General features: G+C 49.7%; 1 protein-coding gene across 1 annotated transcript; it reads left to right on the top strand.

The window, feature by feature from the left end:
* Positions 1-27,152, top strand: LOC141021885 (uncharacterized). Its single transcript, XM_073497739.1, has 4 exons — positions 1-26; positions 1,688-1,821; positions 1,970-2,236; positions 27,121-27,152. Exons 1-4 carry the CDS (start codon positions 1-3, stop codon positions 27,150-27,152), a joined length of 459 nt encoding a protein of 152 aa, XP_073353840.1.

Here is a 27,152-nt window from a genome sequence, read left to right as displayed (position 1 = left end):
ATGATCCAGTCGGAGGGCCTGATTGGGTCCGACTTACTGGCCGCCTTTGTGGTGCGCCGGGTGCTCCCGCTTCAAGGCCACCCTCATTTGATCTGTCAAATGATCGGCCAACTCGATCCGAGTCGGATGTGCACCAAGGAGATGCCTCATGACGAGGTAGCTCACATGGTGAACTATCTCGCGAACTGCAAGCTCTCCGAGGAGTGGCAGTTTGGCAAGGAGCCATACTCCCGTGCCAATCCCCCGCCTATGGTATGCTTTCTTTATCTTCTCTTCTTTAGTTTTGTCACCAAGTTTTTCTTGGCCGACTCTGACCAGTCGGCTCGTCTTGGCAGAGCCCTCTCCTTCGACCAGCAGCCGGGTCAGCGAGGGCGGATCACCAATTTCTCCCCGACCAGGCGGCGCATGACTTGGAGGACCTCGACTTGGGGGCGGCCGCTATGGACGACAACACCGAGGCGGGAGGCGGCGAAGCAGGCGGTGAAGCAGGCAGCTCCGAGCTTGGAGCCAGCTTCGACGACTGGCCGGATGACGACGAGGCGGAAATCGTCCCGCGCCGCCAGCCAGCGACCGACCATGGCGCGGGTTCATCCGCCGCGCCGCCTGTTCGAGGCGGCGCGCAGAAGCGCCGGGCCGCGTCGGGCTTGTTCGGCAGTCGGCCGAAGAAGCCAAAGAGCGGGGCGGCGGCGACCAGGCGGCCGTGAAGGCGGCCCGCTTCCGCAAGGTGGTGAAGCAACCGCAAAAGGTTTCGGCGTAAGTGTCGATTCTCTCGCGTATTCCTTCTTCTTTTCTTGTCGATTTCTGAATCCTTGTCTTGACTTATCAAACAGGGCTCCGCTCTCTCTTGAGCAGATCGCTGCCGCCTCTGTGGTTGGATCGGCGGGAGGATCCGAGAGCACCCGCCGCGTGGACCCCCGTGCCGAGCTTCAAGCGGCGACGGAGAGGAACGCGCGGGAGGCGCGGGAGGAGCTGAAGGCGGCCGCCGCCAAGGCGGGGCAGGAGATGGCGGAGGAGTCGGCGAAGGCACAACCCGATGCAGCGGCCAAGGCTCAGGCGGAGGCTGTAGCCGCAGAGGCAGCGGCGGGGGCCTTGCTTGTCACCCCCCTGCGCGCCGTGGCGCCCGAGATCCCGGAGCCCCTGCCGGAGGAAGCCGGTGGCGACCTGCCGGGGATGGAGAGGGAGGAGGACAACGTCGTCGTCCGGGAGAGGGAGGCGGCACCGCCGTCTCCGACTGGGGCGGACCAAGGCAGACGGCCTAACGCGCCGGCCGAGCAACCGGCTAGAGGCGAGCCGGCTGCCAGGACGGACTTGGTGGTCCAGTCGCCATCGCGCCAGCGCGCGGGGAAGGCGGCTTCGGCACCGGACCCGCAGAAGGTCGCGGGCTCTAGCTCGTCGGCCCAGGATTTGGAGACGGCCAGCGCCAGCTCGGGGTGGACGCCAGGTGGTGGGACGGCCGTGGTGAAAGTGGCGTCTCAGGAAATCCAGAACCGGCTTCAGTCCCAGGCCGCCGTGTGGAGGCAGTACAATCAAGAGTTCCTCGCGGCACGGACGGCCATTCGGGTGAGTCTTCTCGCTTTTTTGTTTCTTGATCTTGATTTCTTCCGTGGGGGCACGTCAGCGCACCCACTGGGTGTAGCCCCGAGTTCCGAGTCGGCTGCTGAGCAGGCGGCTTGGAACTTCTTGGTAGACTTCTTTGGCTATCTTGTTTCTTATTCGCTTCTCTGTCCGACTCGCACGACTATCACAACCTCCGCGCGGCTGCCTTCAACTCCCAGGCTCGGGAGCTGACCCAGAAGACCGCTGATCTAACTGAGAGCCGGAGTAAGTGCTTCATATTTTATCTCACGTGGGGGCGCGTCAGTGCACCGACTGGGTGTAGTCCCCGAGATTCGGGCCGACTGCTGAGCAGTCGGGCCGGATCTTTCCTGGCGACTTTTTTCTTATTGCTTTCTTTTTTTCTTATCTGCAGGGGCCAATGCCAACCTGAGGGGGCAGTTGGGTGGGGCCCAGACCGCCCTTCGCGCCAAGGAAGCCGAGTTCGAGGCCTTGGCTCAGGAGCGTGACCGCTTGGTCAAGAAGCTGGCCGACCAGGAGGAGAGCCATAAGGCGGCCCTGAAGGCGGCGCGGGACAGCGAGGCTGCCCTCCAGGCCGAGTACGAGACCGAGGCGGCGAGCTGGGCTGAGGCAAGGCAGTCGTTGATCAACGACTACGGCCAGATCGAAGACTTGGTTGACGGTAGGCCGCCTTCTTCTTCGTTCCTTGCTTGCCGCTTGCCATTTGGTCCATTCTCTGACTTTGTGTTTCTTCTCTTCCTTTCTTTCTTGTGCAGAGTACTTCCCTGGTTACTCTACCGCCGCCAACTAGGTCATCGAGGCCCACCGCGAGGCGCAAAGGCAGGCTGGTGCTGTGATCGCGCCGAATGCTCGTCGGTCGCTTGAGGAGCAGCTTCTGGCAATCCAAGCCAGCCTCCAGCCGGCTCACGGCATGCTCCGACGTCTTCAGCGCGTTGGGGCGCAGGTGCTGGCCGCCCTCTGGCCCGGCGAGGTGGTTCCCCGTACCCCCAGTCGGACTGCCGACTGGCTGGAGGTAGCGGTTGGCCGCTTCGAGGCCTGGAAGGCTTCTACAGCTCGGTCAGGCGCCAGGCAGGCGTTGGAGTTCGTCAAAGCCTGGTATCCCGAGTTGAGCTTTGACCAGCTGGCCACTTGGCGGCAGGAGGCCAACGAGGAGTTGGAGGCGGTGCGGCCGGATATCATCCAGCGCGCCTCGAAAATCGCCGACTACACCGACACCAACGCCTTTGCTCCTGAGGTGGATGATAACGGCATTGCTCAGCTGGAGGAGTGGTTCGGGCTGAACCCGGCGGATGGTGAGGACTCGGCGGAGGAGATCGACTCCAGCGACGAGGGCGAAGAGGAGGAGGGAGAGGATGGTGAAGACGGCGTGCCAGACGGTGGAGCAACCGGCCAGCCTCAACTTGATCGTGCCTCCAACAACGTGGTGCGTGCGAGCGCGCCGCCTGCAGCCGGTGATGATCAAGCTGAGACTCGCCAGCCGGCCACTCCTCCAGCCGGTACTGCCGTCTCCACCGACCAGCCCGGCTCGCCTGTTGCGCCCTTAGCCTGATCCGCCGCCTTTGCTTTCCTGTTTATTGCTCTTCGAACAATATTTTGTTAAGTTTGCGCAGTTCCACCCACTGGGGGTGTATTCAAACTATGTTGACTGCCGGCCTGTTGAAGGCCTTTTGTGTTAATATAATCATGCATGTGTTTGGCTTCCCATTGTTCTTGCTTTTCATCCTTTGGCTGTTTCCTTTGCCGCCCTCCCTTGGTCGCCGCCTTCCCAGCCGGACAGCTGCTCTGCAGTCTGTGGCTGGAGAAGTGCTTGGCCGGTTGGGAGGGCAAGTACTCTAGCTTTCTTGGATTGTAGCAAAGTGAATGGGAAGCCGGCCAGCCAGCTGTTCTGACAGCAGGTAGGCGTGGTGGGAGGCCGGCTTGTGTTATATAGGTTCGTTAGTCCTTAGCCGTTTTTCATGTGGGCATCCTTTCCTGCCTTTGGCTCTTGCCAGTCGGACAGTCGGTTCTTCGAGCTGCGACTTTCAATAAGAGAGGGCTCGGGTGCCAGCACACTACTTGTCTGACTGCAAGTAGAACTTTAATATAACTCAAGGCGGCAAGTCCCCGGGCCGGCTGGTCAAACCCGGTGCCGGACAGAAAATCAAATGTAATAGTACATTCATAGGTATGACACTCGTCATTCATAGATAAAAGAGGGTAGTCCCCGAGTGCGCCTCGGGGGGCCCGTTGTCTTGTACTTAATACAAAAGGTAGCGTGGTACATACTACTTTTAACTGTAAAATCTTCTCAGGAGATTGGCGTTCCATGGTCGTTCCGACTCCTTGCCGGAATCATCCCTCTTGCGTGCCTTCGGCTTCTGTGTGTCGATCAGGTAGTAGAAGTCGTTGCCTAGGGCCTTGCTGATGACGAAGGGGCCTTCCCAAGGGGCCGAGAGCTTGTGCTGGCCGGCTGTTCGCTGGATCAGCCGGAGCACAAGATCGCCTTCTTGGAAGGATCTTGGCTTGACCTTCCGGTTGTGGTAACGGCGCAAACCCTGCTGGTAGATGGCGGACCGGCTGAGTGCTAACAGCCGGCCCTCTTCCAGCAGGTCGACGCCGTCTTCTCGCGCTTCCTTGCCCTCCGCCTCCGTGTACATGGTGACCCGAGGCGAGTCGAACTCGATGTCAGTTGGGATGACAGCCTCGGCACCATATACAAGGAAGAAAGGAGTGAAGCCGGTTGACTTGTTCGGGGTAGTACGCAGATTCCAGAGGACAGCCGGCAGCTCATCGAGCCAGCAGCCGGCCGAACGCTCCAGTGGTACGACCAGTCGGGGCTTGGTGCCGGAGAGGATGAGGCCGTTTGCTCGCTCGACCTGGCCGTTTGACTGCGGGTGGGCAACGGACGCTAAGTCCAGTCGGATGCCCTGTGTCACGCAGAAACGTGCTAGTGCTCCCTTGGCAAAATTCATGCCGTTGTCGGTGATGATGCTGTGTGGTATACCATATCGGGTGGTGATATCTGCGATGAATGTCACGGCAGTCGGCCCGTTCAGCTTCTTGATTGGCTTCGCTTCAATCCACTTGGTGAATTTGTCCACGGCGACAAGCAGATGTGTCATGCCGCCGCACGCCGTCTTGAATGGGCCCACCATGTCTAGCCCCCAGACGGCAAAGGGCCAGGTGAGGGGGATGGTCTTGAGTGCAGAAGCCGGCAGGTGTTGCTTGGAGCTGAAGACTTGGCACCCTTTGCAGCATTTGACTAATTCGTTGGTGTCTTCCAAAGCAGTCGGCCAGAAGAAACCATGGCGAAAAGCTTTGGCGACAAGTGATCTTGAGGCTGCGTGGTGGCCGCGTTCGCCTTGGTGGATGTCCTTGAGGATTGCTATGCCCTTCTCTGGCTCGACGCAGCGCTGGAAGACTCCAGTGACACTACGCTTAACAAGTTCTCTGTTTATTATTGTGTATGCTCCGGCTCGGCGTTCAACTTGTCTTGCCGAGATCTCATCAGTCGGCAGCTCTCTGTTTAGTAGGAAGTTGAGGATGGGTTGGGCCCATGATGGAGCTGTGACTTCTTCTATAGTCAATACGGCTACTGCGACCAGGGTGGGTGGGTTGGGTGGTGAAGAGTTGGAGTTGGCCACCGCCTGTTGTGTCGTTGCAGTCCCCGGGCCAACTGTTGTAGTCCCCGGGACGGGTTCTGAAGTCCCTGAGCCGGGTGCGACTAAGGCAGTCCCCGGGCCGCCTGTCGAAGTCCCCGAGCCACCTGCTAGGTTCCCCAAGTCGGATCCGACTGCATCAGGGGCAGGCGGTACGAAGATGGAGTCTGATTCTGGAGACGGCTTGACAGACGGTTTGAGGAGGCGTTGAAGAGAGACGTCGGCTGGTATAGCTTGTCGGGTGGAGCCGATCCGTTCCTGGGCATCTGCTTGCTCGTTGTCGGCCCGTGGCACGTGGAGGAACTCGCATCCTTCAAAGTATCCGCTGATTTGCTGAACGAGGAATCAATAGCTCGCCATGTTTGCGTCCTTGGCGTCCCAGTCGCCGGATGGTTGCTGGACTACCAGATCCGAGTCGCCATAGCACAGGATTCGGCGTATGCCGAGCTCTTTGGCTAGCCGGAGCCTGTGTATGAGCGCCTTGTACTCGGCCACATTGTTGGAGGCGGCAAAATGAATTTGCAATGTGTATCTGAGTTTGTCGCCCTTGGGAGAGGTGAGGACGATGCCGGCTCCCAAGCCGGTGTGCATCTTGGATCCATCGAAGTGCATCCACCAATGAGTGGAGTCAGGAGCCGGCGGTAGGTACTGGGTGTCGGCCCAGTCGACAAGGAAGTCGGCCAATGCTTGGGACTTGATGGCGGTGCGGGGCTGGTAGAAGATCGTGTAAGGAGCCAGCGCAATGGCCCACTTAGCCACCCGGCCGGATGCATCCCGGCTGCCTATGATCTCAGCGAGCGGGGCAGTACATACGACCGTGATGGGATGCTCTTGAAAGTAGGGCTTCAGCTTCTGGGAAGCAAAGTATACTCCATAGCACATCTTCTGGTAGTGCGGGTAGTTTTGCTTCGAGGTGGACAGTACTTCGCTCAAATAATACACCGGCCTCTGGACTAACTGAGCCCGGCCTTCTTCTGGGCGTTGGACCACAATCACTGTGCTGACCACTCGGCTAGTCGCGGCAATGTAAAGGAGCATGGGCTCTTTCTCAGTCGGTGCTGCCAAGACAGGTGGCGTGGTCAGCATCTTCTTCAACTCGTGGAAAGCTTGGTTTGCTTGGTCGTTCCACTCGAAGTGGGTGGACTTCTTCATGAGTCGGTACAGGGGGAGAGCCTTCTCTCCTAGCTGGCTGATGAAGCAGTTTAGGGAGGCCAGGCACCCGGTAAACTTCTGGACGTCTCGCAGCTTGGTAGGAATCTCCATTTTCTCTATGGCCTTGATCTTCACTGGGTTGCACTCGATGCTGTGTTCGGAGACCAAAAAGCCTAGAAGCTGGCCGGCTGGTACTCCGAACACGCATTTCTCAGGGTTGAGCTTGATCTGAAACCGGCGCAAGTTGGCAAATGTTTCTCTGAGGTCTTCCAGCAGGGTGCCACGCTTCTCCGTCTTCACCACAATATCGGCTACATAGACGTGGGCATTTCTGCCGAGTTGCTTGAGGAGGCATTTCTGCATGCAACGCTGAAAAGTGGCACCGGCATTTCTCAAGCTGAATGTCATAGTCAGGTAGCAGAATGCTCCGAATGGTGTGATGAAGGCGGTCTTCAGGAGGTCGGCTGGATCCAACTTGATCTGGTGGTAGCCTGAGTAAGCATCCAAGAAACTCAACAGCTCGCATCCGGCTGTGGAGTATATCACTTGATCGATTCGTGGTAAGGCAAACGGATCTTTGGGGCAGGCTTTGTTGAGGCTGGTGTAATCTATACACATACGTGATTTATTGTTTTTCTTCAATACCAGGACCGGGTTGGCAAGCCATTCTGGAAAAAACACCTCCATAATGAAGCCGGCTGCCAGGAGCCGGGCTATCTCTTCTCCCACTATCCTTCTCTTCTCCTCCGATAGTCGGCGGAGAGGTTGCTTGACTGGTTTTGCGTCTGCTTGAACGTGTAGCTTGTGCTCGGCGAAATCCTTCGGAACACCCGGCATGTCCTTTGGGGACCATGCAAAGATGTCCCGATTCTTACGGAGGAAGTCGACGAGCTCGCCTTCCTATTTGTTGTCCAGGTTTGCACCAATGACAGCAAACCTCTCTGGGTTCTCCGGGTCCAGAGGTATCTTCTTTGTTTCCTTGGCTGGCTGGAAGGAGCCTTGAGCATCATATTCCTTGGGGTCAGGGGAATGGGCCGGCTGCTTGCCAGCCATGGCCACGACTCGGTCCAGCATCTTCTTCTCTTCAGCAATCACAAGGGACTCGGCCAGCCGGCTGCTGGCTGCAGCACACTCGGAGGATTTCTTGTAGTCTCCGGCTACGGTGATGATCCCCTTTGAACTCAGCATCTTCATCTTGAGGTAGGCGTAGTGGGGCACAGCCATGAACTTGGCCAGGGCAGGTCGGCCAAGCAATGCGTGGTAAGGGCTCTCTAGATCCACCACTTCAAACCAGATCGCCTCTCGGCGGAAGTGATCCTTGTCTCCGAAGAGAACATCCATCTTGATCTTGTCGATTGGGGAACAGGACAGGCCGGGTACGATGCCATGGAACACAGTCCGGCTTGGCATGAGTTGCTTCGTCTTGAGGTTCAGCTTCTCCATGGTGTCACGGTATAGTATATTGATGTTGCTTCCACCGTCAATCAGTACACTGGAGAAACGGGCAGCTCGCCTTTCTGTCGCGAGGGTGGCGTCCAACACCAATGCGTAGGAGCCTGGAGACGGCATCACCTCTGGGTGATCGGCCCGGCTCCAGCTGATGGGCTTCTCAAACCAAAGCATAAACTCTGGGTTGTTGGAGGCAACTGCGTTGACTTCTTGGTGTTGTCGGCACCGACTGCGCCTATCTTCAGTTTGGCTGGTGAAGACGACGTAGGCGGCGTGCTCGTCTGGGAACTCATCTTGAATGGCTCCGACTGCGGGGCGAACAGCCGGCTGCTGAGGGTAAGGAGGCGGCGGGCCAGCAGGTGGAGGCGGCACCAGCCCCTCGCCCTTGGAGATCCGCGTGAGCCAATGGCACTTCCGGGTCGTGTGGTTGGACGGCTTCGCGCCGCTGTGGAACTTACAGGGGGCATCAAGGGTTTGCTCGTAGGAGAAAGTCGGCTGCCAAGCCGCCTGCCGCCCTTCTGCTTCTTGGGCGCGGGCCGCTCTTCGGGCTGTTCGTCTTCGACTGAGGCTACTTGCCGACTGGTGGAAGGCGGCATAGGGGCCTTGCGCTTGTTGTCGTTCTGGTAAGGGCGTCGGTTGGAGTCACCAGCCGGCGTCTTGGGAGCCGGAGCGAGCACCTTTCCAGAGGCATCCACTCGAAGCTCGGTCTTCATTGAAGAGTCGGCCGTGGCGTACTTGTCTGCTATGATCAGCAGCTCATCGAGGGTAGTGGGCTCGTCGCAGAGGAGTCGGTGCTTGAGGAGGGTGCCCTCTCGGCACCCGGCGGTGAAGTACTCTATGGCTTGAACCTCGTGCACCCCCTCGCAGGAGTTGCGGAGATCGGCCCAACGTGTGAGGTAGTCGCGAGTTGATTCGCTGGGCCCTTGGACGCACAAGGAGACCTGGCGGGGCTTGGGAGGCCGCTTGTACGTGCTGGTGAAGTTGCGGATGAACTTCCGTGAAGTCGAGCCAGCTGTTGATGCTGTAGGTGTTGGGGAACGTAGTAATTTCAAAAAAAATCCTACGCACACGCAAAATCATGGTGATGCATAGCAACGAGAGGGGAGAGTGTTGTCCACGTACCCTCGTAGACCGAAAGCGGAAGCATTAACACAACGCGGTTGATGTAGTTGTACATCTTCACGATCCGACCGATCAAGTACCGAACGCACGGCACCTCCGAGTTCAGCACACGTTCAGCTCGATGACGTCCCTCGAACTCCGATCCAGCCAAGTGTTGAGGGAGAGTTTCGTCAGCACGACGGCGTGGTGACGATGATGATGTTCTACCGACGCAGGGCTTCGCCTAAGCTCCGCAACGATATTATCTAGGTGTAATATGGTGGAGGGGGGCACCGCACACGGCTAAGAAATCAATAGATCAATTGTTGTGTCTATGGGGTGCCCCCCTGCCCCCGTATATAAAGGAGCAAGGGGGAGGCGGCCGGCCAAGGAGGAGGGCGCGCCAAGGGGGGAGTCCTACTCCCACCGGGAGTAGGACTCCTCCTTTCCATGTTGGAGTAGGAAAAGGGAAGGGAGAAGGAGAAAGAAGGAAGGGGGCGCCCCCCCTCCCTAGTCCAATTCAGACTAGTCCATGGGGAGGGGTGCGGCCTCCCTTTGGGGCCTTTCTCTCCTTTCCCATATGGCCCATTAAGGCCCAATACGAATTCCTGTAACTCTCCGGTACTCCGAAAAATACCCGAATCACTCGGAACCTTTCCGAAGTCCGAATATAGTCGTCCAATATATCGATCTTTACGTCTCAGCCATTTCGAGACTCCTCGTCATGTCCCCGATCTCATCCGGGACTCCGAACTCCTTCGGTACATCAAAATACATAAACTCATAATAAAATTGTCATCGTAACGTTAAGCGTGCGGACCCTACGGGTTCGAGAACTATGTAGACATGTGTAACATCCCAAATTTTCAATTTGGTATGTTATACATAGATCATCATTGCATATCATGTTTTATTGCATTTTGACAAATCCTCGATAAATCCTAAGCAACTCAAGGACCCTCGGAGAGAGTTGGGGATTTTCTCGAATTTTCATATTTGATTTTCATCAAATAATAAGACGAGGATTTTTGGTTTTAATTATTTTCTCTCCGGAAAAATATTTCATTTTAAAAATAAACGAGAGGTGAAAATATGACTTCTCCAAAACAATTGAAATACTGGAGGAAAAATGTTAAAATCTTTTATTGGAATTTATTCGGATTTTTTTTGCAATTTTTATTGCATTAAAAATATTGCATGTTTTCAAAATATATATTTTGATTTAAAAAAATGTTCACCCTATTCTAGATTTTCTAACTAGACGGGGAAATTTTATTTTATATTTTTCTGCTTTTTATTTATTTTTCTACGAATTATTTTCCGCGGAACTTATTTAAAAAAAACTGCGCGACGCCCGCCCAGGCCGAAGCCCAGCCGAGCGCCGGCCCGCCCGCGCCCTCTCCTTCCTCCGCACGGGAGCCGCCGCGCCGCCGGAGTCCGCCATGGCCACGGGACCGAGCCGCCCCGGAGCTTGCCCCCTCCTCCAAGCTTGCTACCCCCCCCCGTCATATATACCCCCCTCTCTCTCTTCCCCTCAACCCGCCGCCGCCGCCGCACTCATCCCGCCGCCGCCGCCGCACTTGCCAGCCGCCGCCGCCGCCGGAAGCCGCCGCCGCCGCCGGGAGCCGCCGCCCGCACCCCCGCACCCCGCGCCCCGCCGGAGCCCTCGCCGAAGCCGCCCCGACGAGGTACTGCCGCTGCCCCGTTCGTCGTTGCCGGTTTTCTTCTAAAAAAACCCTTCGTTTTAAAAAAATAAAAAAACCCTAGATCGGTTTTTTTCGGTTTTATTATTTTCCGAGCGTTCACCGAACCGTTCGTTTTAACGAACGCGTTCGTCGGTTTTTCTCTGTGAACGAACGTCCATTCTTTAACCGTTCATCCGTTTTTCTTTTTCGTCAGATTTTTCTGCGATTATCTCAGATTCGATTTCTGATCGAATTTTCGATTCTGTTTAACTTCTCGCTCGTTTATCGGAATCAGGCGATTCAAGCGCCTAGAGTTTCGTCTCGAAATTCTCTTTCCGTTTAACCTACTCAAACAAGTTTTTGCTACAGTAAAATTTGACCTAGATCCAGATTAGTAAACGAAGTTTCTTTCTTTCGCCGTTTGACTTTCGTTGCTTCTTTCGAGTTGATTCTTTTTGCAAACCGGAGTTCTTAAGTTGAACTTTCTGGTTGGATCTTTCATTCGAGTTTTACCTGTGCATTATATGAGTACTGATTGTATGCTTGTTTGTTTGCGATAGAGTACCCGGAGTGTGCCGCTTGTTACTTCAAATCGTTAGGTTTCGCGGATCATCAGCAAGGCAAGTAACACTTTGATCATATACCTTCCATACCCAGTTTTATTGCATTAGATCTATTCCTCAAACATTGCATGACTAGGATCTAATTAAATTGTGGGTATTGGGAAGTAGTTGAGGTAGAACCTATTACCTGTTTTATTATCAAACCCTTGGGAGTTACTTCTACGTTTGCTATTATTATTGCCATGCTATGCTCGTAGACGTGGATTGGGTTTGAGAGATTTCCATGACAGATGTGAGATTGTTAATTAATGGTTTACTTAAGGTGGCAACTAAAACTCACATCTGGGTGGATTGAGGTACCTGGGTATTCCAGGATTGCCTGTTTTTCTTTTGGACCGCCACCCAGGTTCAAAGGGATCATGAGATTATTCATGCTAGAAACTTCTGTGTGCAGCCGCAAGCTATTATGGGCTCTAGCATAGTTGACTAAGTTGTGTGAACTCTTACAGTGGTAGACTAGCAGATGTAGGGGAAAGTAGGTGTAACTGTCTACCCATACGTAAGGTGCAAACACTTCTGAAAGACTGTGTCTCGGTCATCCGTTTCTCAAACATCATGTAGTGCGAGAATCAAGCGGAGGCGATCGAGTCTTGTGGGGAAAAGTGCGCAAACCTCTGCAGAGTGTACAAACTAATCATGGTTAGCCGTGTCCCCGGTTATGGACAACTTGAGTATCTAGTACTTGGATTATCATGTGAATCTCATCACTATGTTACTATTAATTTATTTTGTTGGGTTATTGATGACATTTAATTGGGATTGAGATGCTGTCAACCATCTCAATGTTTCACAACCACCATGATAGTTAAATAAAATTTATTCCTTTGAGGTAGGATAAAATTGGCTTTTCGCAAAATTGTAACCATAGAGCTTTCCACCAGCCATATATGCATATAGTATAGCATTGTTATCGTTCATTATTCTCTATGTGTTACATTGCCAACATATTCTATGTGCTGACCCGTTTTCGGGCTGCAACGTTTCATGTTGCAGACTTTTCAGACAACGAGTAAGGTGCCTTAGGTCGTGGTCTTATACTCAGTGATGCCGCTGGAGTTGATGGACTCACTTATCTTTCAAGTCTTCCGCTGTTATCGTTATCAGATGGCCTTAAGCCATGTTTATCATACTTGATCTCTTCGGAGATATTCGATGTAATAAGTGTGTGATTGCTACTCTGTTATAAATCCTCCGTTTGTACTGTGCGTGTCAGCATTACTGATCCAGGGATGACACTGGTGCACAGCAGCACAGACCATTTGAGGTCTGGTCGCTACAACATGACCGAGACACCTCTCCGGTCAATAACCAATAGCGGAACCTGGATGCTCATATTGGTTCCCACATATTCTACGAAGATCTTTATTGGTCAGACCGCATAACAACATACGTTGTTCCCTTTGTCATCGGTATGTTACTTGCCCGAGATTCGATCGTCGGTATCTCGATACCTAGTTCAATCTCGTTACCGGCAAGTCTCTTTACTCGTTCCGTAATACATCATCCCGCAACTAACTCATTAGTCACAATGCTTGCAAGGCTTATAGTGATGTGTATTACTGAGTGGGCCCAAAGATACCTCTCCGACAATCGGAGTGACAAATCCTAATCTCGAAATACGCCAACCCAACAAGTACCATTGGAGACACCTGTAGAGCACCTTTATAATCACCCAGTTACATTGTGACGTTTGGTAGCACACAAAGTGTTCCTCCGGTAAACGGGAGTTTCATAATCTCATAGTCATAGGAACATGTATAAGTCATGAAGAAAGCAATAGCAACATACTAAACGATCGTGTGCTAAGCTAACGGAATGGGTCTAGTCAATCACATCATTCTCCTAATGATGTGATCCCGTTAATCAAATGACAACTCATGTCTATGGCTAGGAAACATAACCATCTTTGATCAACGAGCTACTCAAGTAGAGGCATACTATTGACACTCTGTTTGTCTATGTATTCACACATGTATCAAGTTTCCGGTTAATACAATTCTAGCATGAATAATAAACATTTATCATGATATAAGGAAATAAATAATAACTTTATTATTGCCTCTAGGGCATATTTCCTTCAGTCTCCCACTTGCACTAGAGTCAATAATCTAGTTCACATCGCCATGTGATTTAACATCAATAGTTCACATCACCATGTGATTAACACCCATAGTTCACATCGTCATGTGACCATCACCCAAAGGGTTTACTAGAGTCAGTAATCTAGTTCACATCGCTATGTGATTAACACCCAAAGAGTACTAAGGTGTGATCATGTTTTGCTTGTGAGATAATTTTATTCAACGGTCTGTCACATTCAGATCCGTAAGTATTTTGCAAATTTCTATGTCTACAATGCTCTGCACGGAGCTACTCTAGCTAATTGCTCCCACTTTCAATATGTATCTAGACCGAGACTTAGAGTCATCTAGATTAGTGTCAAAACTTGCATCGACGTAACCCTTTACGACGAACCTTTTGTCACTTCCATAATCGAGAAACATATCCTTATTCCAGTAAGGATAATTTTGACCGTTGTCCAGTGATCTACTCCTAGATCACTATTGTACTCCCTTGCCAAAATCAGTGTAGGGTATACAATAGATCTGGTACACAGCATGGCATACTTTATAGAACCTATGGCCGAGGCATAGGGAATGACTTTCATTCTTTTTCTATCTTCTGCCGTGGTCGGGCTTTGAGTCTTACTCAATTTCACACCTTGTAACACAGGCAAGAAACTCTTTCTTTGACTGTTCCATTTTGAACTACTTCAAAATCTTATTAAGGTATGTACTCATTGAAAAAACTTATCAAGTGTCTTGATCTATCTCTATAGATCTTGATGCTCCATATGTAAGCAACTTCACCGAGGTCTTTCTTTGAAAAACTCCTTTCAAACACTCCTTTATGCTTTGCAGAATAATTCTACATTATTTCCGATCAACAATATGTCATTCACATATACTTATCGGAAATGCCGTAGTGCTCCCACTCACTTTCTTGTAAATACAGGTTTCACCGCAAGTCTGTATAAAACTATATCCTTTGATCAACTTATCAAAGCGTATATTCCATCTCCGAGATGCTTGCACCAGTCCATAGATGGATCGCTGGAGCTTGCATATTTTGTTAGCACCTTTAGGATTGACAAAACCTTCTGGTTGCATCACATACAACTCTTCTTTAATAAATCTATTAAGGAATGCAGTTTTGTTTATCCATTTGCCAGATTTCATAAAATGCGGCAATTTCTAACATGATTCGGACAGACTTAAGCATAGATACGAGTGAGAAACTCTCATCGTAGTCAACACCTTAAACTTGTCGAAAACCTTTTGCAAAAATTCTAGCTTTGCAGATAGTAACACTACTATCAGCGTCCGTCTTCCTCTTGAAGATCCATTTAATCTCAATGGCTCGCCAATCATTGGGCAAGTCAATCAAAGTCCATACTTTGTTCTCATACATGGATCTCATCTCAGATTTCATGGCCTCAAGCCATTTTGCGGAATCTGGGCTCACCATCGTTTCTTCATAGTTCATAGGTTCGTCATGGTCTAGTAACATAACCTCCAGAACAGGATTACCGTACCACTCTGGTGCGGATCTTACTCTGGCTGACCTACGAGGTTTAGTAATAACTTGATCTGAAGTTCCATGATCATCATCATTAGCTTCCTCACTGATTGGTGTAGTAGTCACAGGAACTAATTTATGTGATGAACTACTTTCCAATAAGGGAGCAGGTACAGTTACCTCATCAAGTTCTACTTTCCTCCCACTCACTTCTATCGAGAGAAACTCCTTCTCTAGAAAGGACCCATACTTAGCAACGAATGTCTTGCCTTCGGATCTGTGATAGAAGGTGTACCCAACTGTCTCCTTTGGGTATCCTATGAAGACACATTTCTCCGATTTGGGTTTGAGCTTATCAGGATGAAACTTTTTCACATAAGCATCGCAACCCCAAACTTTAAGAAACGACAACTTTGGTTTCTTGCCAAACCACAGTTCATAAGATGTCGTCTCAACGGATTTAGATGGTACCCTATTTAACGTGAATGCAGCTGTCTCTAATGCATAACCCCAAAACGATAGTGGTAGATCGGTAAGAGACATCATATATCGCACCATATCTAATAAAGTACGGTTACGATGTTCGGACACACCATTACACTGTGGTGTTCCAGGTGGCGTGAGTAGTGAAACTATTTCACATTGTTTTAATTGAAGACCAAACTCGTAACTCAAATATTTGTCTCCGCGATCAGATCGTAGAAACTTTATTTTCTTGTCACGATGATTTTCCACTTCACTCTGAAATTCTTTGAACTTTTCAAATGTTTCAGACTTATGTTTCATCAAGTAGATATACCCATATCTGCTCAAATCATCTGTGAAGGTCAGAAAAATAACGATACCCGCCGCGAGCCTCAACACTCATCGGATCGCATACATCAGTATGTATTATTTCCAATAAGTCAGTTGCTCACTCTATTGTTCCGGAGAACGGAGTCTTAGTCATCTTGCCCATAAGGCATGGTTCGCAAGCATCAAGTGATTCATAATCAAGTGATTCCAAAAGCCCATCAGCATGGAGTTTCTTCATGCGCTTTACACCAATATGACCTAAACGGCAGTGCCACAAATAAGTTGCACTATCATTATTAACTTTGCATCTTTTGGCTTCAATATTATGAATATGTGTATCACTACGATTGAGATCCAACGAACCATTTTCATTGGGTGTGTAACCGTATAAGGTTTTATTCATGTAAACAGAACAACAATTATTCTCTAACTTAATGAATAACCGTATTGCAATAAACATGATCAAATCATATTCATGCTCAACGCAAACACCAAATAACACTTATTTAGGTTCAACACTAATCCCGAAAGTATAGGGAGTGTGCGATGATGATCATATCAATCTTGGAACCACTTCCAATACACATCGTCACTTCATCCTTAACTAGTTTCTGTTCATTATGCAACTCCCGTTTCGAGTTACTACTCTTTAGCAACTGAACCAGTATCAAATACCGAGGGGTTGCTATGAACACTAGTAAAATACACATCAATAATCTGTATATCAAATATACCTTTGTTCACTTTGCCATCCTTCTTATCCACCAAATACTTGGGGTAGTTCCGCTTCCAGTGACCAGTCCCTTTGCAGTAGAAGCACTTAGTCTCAGGCTTAGTACCAGACTTAGGCTTCTTCACTTGAGCAGCAACTTGCTTGCCGTTCTTCTTGAAGTTCCCCTTCTTCCCTTTACCCTTTTCTTGAAACTAGTGGTCTCGTCAACCATCAACACTTGATGTTTTTCTTGATTTCTACCTTCGTCGATTTCAGCATCACGAAGAGCTCGGGAATTACTTTCGTCATCCCTTGCATACTATAGTTCATCACGAAGTTCTACTAACTTGGTGATGGTGACTAGAGAATTCTATCAATCACTATTTTATCTGGAAGATTAACTCCCACTTGATTCAAGCGATTGTAGTACCCAGACAATCTGAGCACATGCTCACTGCTTGAGCTTATTCTCCTCCATCTTTTAGCTATAGAACTTGTTGGAGACTTCATATCTCTCAACTCGGGTATTTGCTTGAAATATTAATCTTCAACTCCTGGGACATCTCATATGGTCCATGACGTTCAAAACGTCTTTGAAGTCCCGATTCTAAGCCGTTAAGCATGGTGCACTAAACTATCAAGTAGTCATCATATTGAGCTAGCCAAACGTTCATAACGTCTGCATCTGCTCCTGCAATAGGTCTGTCACCTAGCGGTGCATCAAGGACATAATTCTTCTGTGCAGCAATGAGGATAATCCTCAGATCACGGATCCAATCCGCATCTTTGCTACTAAAATCTTTCAACATAATTTTCTCTAGGAACATATCAAAAATAAACACAGGGAAGCAACAACGCGAGCTATTGATCTACAACATAATTTGCAAAAATACTATCAGGACTAAGTTCATGATAAATTTAAGTTCAATTAATCATATTACTTAAGAACTCCCACTTAGATAGACATCCCTCTAATCCTCTAAGTGATCACGTGATCCATATCAACTAAACCATGTCCGATCATCACGTGAGATGGAGTAGTTTCAACGGTGAACATCACTATGTTGATCATATCTACTATATGATTCACGCTCGACCTTTCGGTCTCCGTGTTCCGAGGCCATATCTGCATATGCTAGGCTCGTCAAGTTTAACCTGAGTATTCCGCGTGTGCAACTGTTTTGCACCCGTTGTATTTGAACGTAGAGCCTATCACACCCGATCATCACGTGGTGTCTCGGCACGAAGAACTTTCGCAACGGTGCATACTCAGGGAGAACACTTATACTTTGATAATTTAGTGAGGGATCATCTTATAATGCTACCGTCAATCAAAGCAAGATAAGATGCATAAAAGATAAACATCACATGCAATCAATATAAGTGATATGATATGGCCATCATCATCTTGTGCTTGTGATCTCCATCTCCGAAGCACCTTCATGATCACCATCGTCACTGGGGCGACACCTTGATCTCCATCGTAGCATCGTTGTCGTCTCGCCAACTATTGCTTTTACGACTATCGCTACCGCTTAGTGATAAAGTAAAACAATTACATGGCGATTGCATTTCATACAATAAAGCGACAACCATATGGCTCCTGCCAGTTGCCGATAACTCGGTTACAAAACATGATCATCTCATACAATAAAATATAGCATCATGTCTTGACCATATCACATCACAACATGCCCTGCAAAAACAAGTTAGACGTCCTCTACTTTGTTGTTGCAAGTTTTACGTGGCTGCTATGGGCTTAGCAAGAACCGTTCTTACCTACGCATCAAAACCACAATGATAGTTTGTCAAGTTGGTGTTGTTTTAACCTTCGCAAGGACCGGGCGTAACCACACTCGGTTCAACTAAAGTGAGAGAGACAGACACCCGCCAGTCACCTTTAAGCAACGAGTGCTCGCAACGATGAAACCAGTCTCGCGTAAGCTTACGCGTAATGTCGGTCCGGGCTGCTTCATCTCACAATACCGCTGAACCAAAGTATGACATGCTGGTAAGCAGTATGACTTATATCGCCCACAACTCACTTGTGTTATACTCGTGCATAACATCAACGCATAAAACCAGGCTCGGATGCCACTGTTGGGGAACGTAGTAATTTCAAAAAAATTCCTACGCACACGCAAAATCATGGTGATGCATAGCAACGAGAGGGGAGAGTGTTGTCCACGTACCCTCGTAGACCGAAAGCGGAAGCGTTAACACAACGCGGTTGACGTAGTCGTACGTCTTCACGATCCGACCGATCAAGTACCGAACACACGGCACCTCCGAGTTCAGCACACGTTCAGCTCGATGACGTCCCTCGAACTCCGATCCAGCCGAGTGTTGAGGGAGAGTTTCGTCAGCACGACGGCGTGGTGACGATGATGATGTTCTACCGACGCAGGGCTTCGCCTAAGCTCTGCAACGATATTATCGAGGTGTAATATGGTGGAGGGGGGCACCGCACACGGCTAAGAGATCAATAGATCAATTGTTGTGTCTATGGGGTGCCCCCCTGCCCCCGTATATAAAGGAGCAAGGGGGAGGCGGCCGGCCAAGGAGGAGGGCGCGCCAAGGGGGGAGTCCTACTGCCACCGGGAGTAGGACTCCTCCTTTCCTTGTTGGAGTAGGAAAAGGGAAGGGAGAAGGAGAAAGAAGGAAGGGGGCCCCCCCCCTCCCTAGTCCAATTCGGACTAGTCCATGGGGAGGGTGCAGCCTCCCTTTGGGGCCTTTCTCTCCTTTCCCGTATGGCCCATTAAGGCCCAATACGAATTCCCGTAACTCTCCGGTACTCCGAAAAATACCCAAATCACTCGGAACCTTTCCGAAGTCCGAATATAGTCGTCCAATATATCGATCTTTATGTATCGGCCATTTCTAGACTCCTCATCATGTCCCTGATCTCATCCGGGACTCCGAACTCCTTCGGTACATCAAAATACATAAACTCATAATAAAACTGTCATCGTAACGTTAAGCGTGCGGACCCTACGGGTTCGAGAACTATGTAGACATGACCGAGACACCTCTCCGGTCAATAACCAATAGCGGAACCTGGATGCTCATATTGGTTCCCACATATTCTACGAAGATCTTTATCGGTCAGACCGCATAACAACATACGTTGTTCCCTTTGTCATCGGTATGTTACTTGCGCGAGATTCGATCATCGGTATCTCGATACCTAGTTCAATCTCGTTACCGGCAAGTCTCTTTACTCGTTCCGTAATACATCATCCCGCAACTAACTCATTAGTCACAATGCTTGCAAGGCTTATAGTGATGTGTATTACTGAGTGGGCCCAAAGATACCTCTCCGACAATCGGAGTGATAAATCCTAATCTCGAAATACGCCAACCCAACAAGTACCATTGGAGACACCTGTAGAGCACCTTTATAATCACCCAGTTACGTTGTGACGTTTGGTAGCACACAAAGTGTTCCTCCGGTAAACGGGAGTTGCATAATCTCATAGTCATAGGAACATGTATAAGTCATGAAGAAAGCAATAGCAACATACTAAACGATCGAGTGCTAAGCTAACGGAATGGGTTTAGTCAATCACATCATTCTCCTAATGATGTGATCCCGTTAATCAAATGACAACTCATGTCTATGGCTAGGAAACATAACCATCTTTGACCAACGAGCTAGTCAAGTAGAGGCATACTAGTGACACTCTGTTTGTCTATGTATTCACACATGTATCAAGTTTCCGGTTAATACAATTCTAGCATGAATAATAAACATTTATCATGATATAAGGAAATAAATAATAACTTTATTATTGCCTCTAGGGCATATTTCCTTCAGTAGGGCTTGAGGCTGTTCAGCCAAGTGCGTGTCGTGCCTTGAAGCATGAGCGGGACGTATTTCACGGCAACGCGCCTGTTGCCGTTTGCTATGCGGTCTGCGGTGGAGTAGTCGATTAACTAGTCTTCCGGCTTCATGGAGCCGTTGTATTTCAGCGTGTCTCTTGGGAGTGAGAACCCTTTGGGGAAGGGCTCATCGCGGATGCGGGGGCCAAAGCAAGGCGGGCCGACATCATCTTCTTCTAGCGCCAGGGATCGCGCTAGGCGGTCGATCCGGTGGCGGGCGTCACTCTCGCCGACTCCTTCGCGGTGGCCCAGTCGGCCGCCGAGAGTCGGATGCGTAACAGACGGCGGGGTGGGATATCTCTCCCCACGAGGCGGGGGAGGAGGCGGATCGCCTCGTCGTTCCACAGCTCGGGGGCGGCCTTCTGCGTCACGCTCGATGGTGAGCCGAGTCCGACTGCTGCTAGCAGCCGACTCCTTGTCTTTTCTTGCGCGGGCGCCGTCTGCAGTCGGCGTCCGGGATGTCGCGTCGTGCTCTCGGCGTGGGTGAGGACTTTCAGCGCGGGCGCTGGCTTCATGCCGCTCTGCAGCCGCGTCGATCAGCTGTTGGATGCGTCTAGTCATGTAGGGAAGCTCGTCGGCCCCCAGCCCGTTCAGCTCGTCTGCGGCCGCCTGGGCGGCACGCAGGTTCTGGAGCGGCGTGGCGTAGACTGGGCGGTCTGCTCCTAGCATGCTGGCGATGGCTGCGCCGCGCTTCTTGACGAAGCCGGCTCGGCTCGGCCCGCCAGGAGGCGGCGTGCCAAAGGCGGCGCGGTCGACTTCGCGTTGGTGAGCCTCAGTGAGGCGTCTGATGGATGATATCTTCTGGCCTTCCGCGACGAGGGCGAGGCGGCGTGCCTCCAGAGTCTCGGCGTCGGCGCCGGCCGGGATGGGGACGGATAAGTCGTGCAGCCGCTTGTAGGGCGTCATGGGCGTTCTCGCCTGAGACGGCGCCGTGGCTGATGACCAGCACCTCAGTGACAGCGCTGCTGCCACTATCGGCTCGAGGGAGAGGGTCGTTGATGATCACCACGTTGGTGGGGAAGGCGTCAAGCGACGCCGTGTCGGAGTCGACCAGCATCGGGTCGGTGGAGCCGACCAACTCCAAGTCCACAGCAAGCTCGCTGGAGACGTGGAGCTGGTCGAGGAGGCTGACGAGGCGGCTCTCGGGGCAGTCTGTGCCCGCGTCGGACGTAGGCTCGTCGGAGATGCGAGCCTCGCCAAGAAGATCGGCGAGGCAGCTCGCCGCGCAGGCGTCGTCGACGTCTTGCAGCGCGTCGGGGCAAGCGCCATCGGGCGTGGCGGGCTGGCTATGCTCGCGGGGGAGGAAAAGGGTTCCCGTCCAGAACAGCTCTCCGTACGACGGTGCACCTGGCCCCATGGTGGGCGCCAAATGTCGGGTGGTAGGTGCGACATATGCCAACGGGTGGCTTATCATTGTGGGAGCCAGTAAGACATCGTCGGTGCCTGGAAACGGGATAAGGCGAAGACATGCACGCCGGCGGATCTTACCCAGGTTCGGGGCTCTCCGTGGAGATAACACCCCTAATCCAGCTCTGCGGGGTCTCCGCATGATCACTAGATCAACACAAGTAGCTACAAGTGCTCCTTGAGCTGTTTTGCTAGAGGAAGAAGAAGGGCAAGGCTAGCTCTCCTTTTCTCTCTATGTGGTGTCTAGAACTCTCAGAGATCAACCCTTTGCATGGGTGCCCTGGGGGGTTTATATAGGCCTACCCCCCAGGGATACAATGGTAATCCGGCTGGGTGCGGGTCCCAGCCGTCAGTGTCTGTGTTCGCCGGCTTCTCCGCCGACTGGTGGGTCCCGCCGGCTGCCGGCCTCTTGGCCGACAGGCCGGCCCCACCGCCTGGGGGTCTCGTCGGTGGCTAGCTACTGTTGCCTCGCCCCTGATGACGAGGGCTTTGTCGAGGTAAGCATGGCTACAGTGCCGCCGCCTGGCGGGCTCTCACTGTAGCCTTACCTCGTCTTGTCTCCTTAATGATGCACATACTTTGAGGGAGGGAGGTAGCCGGCTATTGGGAGCCGGCTACGCCTCAGGCCGACTGGGGGAGGCTTGGCCGCCTTCGAGCGTCTCTCTGGCTGAAGGGGCCCGCCGCCCGCGGGCCGTACTGGCGCCTGTCGTGGGTGGCGTCATGGTCAACATGGCAACAGTGCCGCGCCGGACGGGGGATGGCCGACCCGTACGGCGCACTGTGGCCACGCGTGCTCCAGGATTCGGGGGGTGGCAGGCTGTACTGTAGCCACGTCCCGTCTCGTCACCGTTATAAGGGTGCAGCCCTTGAGGGCGCAATCTTGGCCGGCTTCTGGGAGTCGGTCATCTTGTGGCCGGCTTCTGGGAGTCGGCACCCTTGGGAAGGTTCTCTTCGGGAAGGTTTATAGGGCCGGGTCACCGTCCAGGAGTCGGCTCGTGAGATAGCCGGCCAGGGGAAGGCGGCCCTGTGCTTTGGATGCTTGAAGGCTCGATCGGCCTAATAATTTTTCAAAGAGCCAGGGGGAGTCGGTTAGGCTACCTGTGGCCATTTACTCCGACAGTAATTCAAATCAAGACGAAAAATCAAGTAGATCCCACACAGTTTATTATAACCAACCATGTGAGATGCAACACAAAATATCTTAGAGCACTGTCGGAGTATAGTACGCACATGGCTTACGCGAGAAGGTGCGATGGCTACAGTCCATAGCCCACTCTGAATAAGGGACCATGTCTGATGACACTTTGCGCGCCAGTTTTTTCGCTGAAGCGATTCCAAATTTTCGGCTTCCGCGGAAATATCTTCCTCCCCGCCCCCCTCCCCCTTTCCAAAAGCTACATTTCCCATGTTTCCGCCTTCCTTTCCAAGTTGAAACCTTCACTCCTTGCTTGCAGCACCGCCTCCTCACCGGCGACCCTCCTTCACGCTGCTCGGCCTCGCCTATCCAGGCAGGTAATCCACACCCGACCCCCATCCTCCTCCCCCTTCCACATCCCACATGCCCCGACCACCGGCGCGAGCGCGACACCTTCCACCCAAATCACCAACCCCTCCACCAAATAAGCGCCGGCCTAAGCCATGGTGCATGCAGTATAGCCAGGATCTCAAGGAGCATTTGCAGCGGAGAAGCAAATCGCGGCGGCACGCGCGGATGAGGTCGCGATGGCTGCCATTCGTGCCGACCCCCAGATCTTGGAGGAGCACCTCGCCGTCGAGGCCACCGTTTATGCCTCACGCACCGACGCCGCGACACGGTTGGCTGCTTTAAACGACAGTTCGTGGCGTTTTCTTGAGGCCACCGTCGGTGCCTTCGACGAAGACTACGAGGTGTTTTCTCAGCGTGCACGTGCTTACCTCATCTCGAGAGCCAACAGGTTGGTGCCCGGAGCAGCTTAGGCAACTCACCACTACAACGAGGGCACCCATGATGCGGAGGCCTCGCCCTCTTCCATGTACAAGGAGCCAATCGTCATTGATATCTCCGACAATGAGGAGTAGCTTGTCTTATTAGCTCACTATAAGGACCCATGTTCAGTTTGCTAGCTACTGTCTTTCCTTAACAAATTCTAGTGAATTGTGCTATCTACTTTTTACCATGCAATCTTCTGCTATAGTGTATATGTTGTATATGTCGTGCAATGTGGTGTTCAGTTAACTGCTTGGTTCAATTCTGCAAATGTGATGTCCAATTCTTCAGGGTCCAATATTTCCAAGTTGTTAAGCATGCTTGGTTTGGTTAACTGTCTAATCTTCTATTACGAGTATGTTATATTGTGCAATGTGGTGCACAGTTAATGTTTGGTTCATTTGTTGTGGTGTTTAGTTAACTGCTCGGTTCAATTCTGCAATGCGATGTTCAATTGTTGTGGCTGCATTCTGTTATTGTATACCATCTGAGAAATAAATCGATTTTGGCTGTACTAAATACATGAGAAACAAATATAATTGCTATATTTCCAAGTTGTTAAGCATGCTTGGTTTGGTTAACTGTCTGATCTTCTATTAGGAGTATGTTATATTGTGCAATGTGGTGCTCAGTTAACGTTTGGTTCATTTGTTGTGGTGTTTAGTTAACTGCTTGGTTCAATTCTGCAATGCGATGTTCAATTGTTGTGGCTGCATTCTGTTATTGTATACCATGTGAGGAATAAATCGAATTTGGCTGCACTTAATACATGAGAAACATATACAAGTGCTATATTTCCTAGTTCTTAATCATGCTTGGTTTGGATAAATGGTTTTCCATGTGGCTTGAATTAATCTGATGAATCTGCAATGTGCTTATTTATAATCAACATATTTTATTGATAGCATGTGAACCCTTACTTAACCTGATGACTAACTACCTTATATGTGTTGCAGGGAAACAATGGGAAGCACTGAGGTTTACAAATGGTACTAACTTTTATACCTTGCTTTTTTTATTCCTTTGCCCCATTTCCAATATAGAGAAGATATTTATGCACATCCTTGTTTTCAGGCTTCACTAATGATTACCTCTCAAACCACCTCTGTGGTCAGGAGGCGGGGAAAGTTTTCATACAACACCCACGGTTCAATATTTAAGTGTTCTTGAAGAGGTCGAAGGATGGACGGTCAATCATCCACAGACACTGGCCTAAAGTTGCAAAGACCTTCAACATGAATGAAGGCTCAATATTCGCCTTCCGCTTCAGCAGTTTTCCAGATGAGATGCATCTCTCTATGTACCGTCTATGATGCTAATTTCGAAAGGTTCTAGATGTTGCATGTGAAACTTGTTGCTGGTGCAGTTGTGTAATGGGGTAGCTGAGTGCTGAAGCTATATCATGTTGTACTCCGATGTATTTCAATTACGAAATCCTGCTTCCTTAATATGGAAATGGAATATATTATGTGCTTAATATGAATGCCAATTAGATTAGTAAATGGATTATTAATAATAGGGCAATTAGCCCGATAATTGGCCAATTAGCTTGCTAATTGGGTTTTCCTATTGCAAACGGTTATTGAGAAAACACCGTGGGCAATGACCTCAGGCAACGCACACAGTTTCTAGGAATAAACCGTGTTGGATCAATAAACAATCACACACGACATTCTCTTGAAAACTGTTTGCGTTACGCCACCTTGCGCAAACGTTTTCCTTGGAGTGACTGTGTGGGATGTATATACGAACGGAAACGTTTAGCGGTGACTGACTGTGTGGGATGTACTTACGACCGGAAATGATTTCACCTGTATAATTGTATTTTTTAGCACTATTGTACGTATTTCTGTATTTGAGTGCTCGCCGGTCGCACACGGCCTCATTTTGCCGAGCGTGTGTGCCAGGAGGGCATATCCCCGACGGTTTCTGGGTCGTGTGGGAAGGACCCCCCTATCACCCACACTCACTAGGTGACGGTTCCGAACGCCGTCGCGGAAAGGGGTTGAAAACCGTTTGTATAGCACCGACCCATACCAGTGTAGGTTAGTATGATAAAGAGCAAACCATTCCACTTTGGTACTGTCAAAGACAAGATTCATAATTGTTTCCACACAATGCCTACTGTAGCATATCATTTCCACAATTTATACTGAGCAATATAAGCCATAGAAACTATGCATTGAAAACAAAATCTGTCAAAAACATAACAGTCTGTAGTAATCTGGATAACTACCATACTTCTACTACTCCAAAAATTCTGAAAAATTAGGGCAACGTAGAGAATTTGTATACACATCAATAGTAAAAAAAATTCAGAATTTTTCCACATTCCAGTAAAATATAAGAATTTCTGCACTGGACGCAGAAGTTTTTGTTTTTTGCACAGAAGCAAGTCAACTATCATCCACACTATCCCAAAGGCTTTACTTGGCACTTTATTGAAATAAAACCTATAAAACATGATTACTACAGTAGCTTAATCATGTGAACACAAAAAACAGTAGGTAAAAGTGTTGGTTTTCTCCCAACAAGTGTTTTTCTTTAATGCCTTTTAGCTAGGCATGATGACTTCAATGATGCTCACATAGAAGTAAAGAATTGAAACATAACGGTAGCATCATGAACCACATGGCAAACACATTTAAGTCTAACCCACTTCCTATGCATAGGAATTTTGTGAGCAACAATTCATGGGAACAAGAATCAACTAGCATAGGAAGGCAAAACAAGCATAACTTCAAAACTTTCAACACATAGAGAGGAAACTTGATATTATTGCAATTCCTACAAGCATAAGTTCCTCCCTCATAATAATTTTCAGTAGCATCCTGAATAAATTCAACAATATAACCATCACATAAAGCATTCTTTTCATGACACAAAATCATAGAAAACTTATTACTCTCCACGTAAGCAAATTTCTTCTCATCAATAGTAGTGGGAGCAAACTCAACAAAATAACTATCATGAGAGTGAAAATTAAAATCATGATGACAAGTTTCATGGTTATCATTATTCTTTATAGCATACATGTCATCACCATAATCATCATAGATAGCAACTTTGTTATCATAGTCAATTGAAGCCTCATCCAAAATGGTGGATTCATCACTAAATAAGGTCATGACCTCTCCAAATCCACTTTCATCATTATAATCATCATAAATAGGAGGCATGCAATCATTATAACAAATTTGCACATAAAATCTTGGGGGACTAAAAATATCATATTCATCAAACATAGCATCCCTAAGCTTATGGCTTTGCATATCATTAGCATCATGGATATTCAAAGAATTCATACTAACAACATTGCAATCATGCTCATCATTTATACCAAACATTCTGTTGAATTCTTCTTCTATCAATTGAGCACAATTTTCCTTTCCATCATTTTCATGAAAGACATTATAAAGATGAATAATATGATGCAACCTCAATTCCATTTTTGTAGTTTTCTTTTATAAACCAAACTAGTGATAAAACATGAAACTAAAGATTCAATTGCAAGATCTAAAGATATACCTTCATGCACTCACCTCCCTGGCAACAGCGCCAGAAAAGAGCTTCGTTGATGGGGTGTGA

Source organism: Aegilops tauschii, chromosome 4 (assembly GCF_002575655.3).
Source record: "Aegilops tauschii subsp. strangulata cultivar AL8/78 chromosome 4, Aet v6.0, whole genome shotgun sequence".
Taxonomy (NCBI): domain Eukaryota; kingdom Viridiplantae; phylum Streptophyta; class Magnoliopsida; order Poales; family Poaceae; genus Aegilops; species Aegilops tauschii.
Note: the sequence above shows the minus strand (reverse complement) of the source record. Positions and strands in the feature narration are given on the sequence as shown.

Bases quoted from the DNA above. Each gene is read 5' to 3' on its own strand.
- LOC141021885 (XM_073497739.1), top strand. From the start codon at position 1: ATGATCCAGTCGGAGGGCCTGATTGG. The intron at 27-1,687 runs GTCCGACTTACT...ACTTCTTGGTAG, and splicing joins CAGTCGGAGGGCCTGATTGG to ACTTCTTTGGCTATCTTGTT. The intron at 1,822-1,969 runs GTAAGTGCTTCA...TCTTATCTGCAG, and splicing joins TGATCTAACTGAGAGCCGGA to GGGCCAATGCCAACCTGAGG.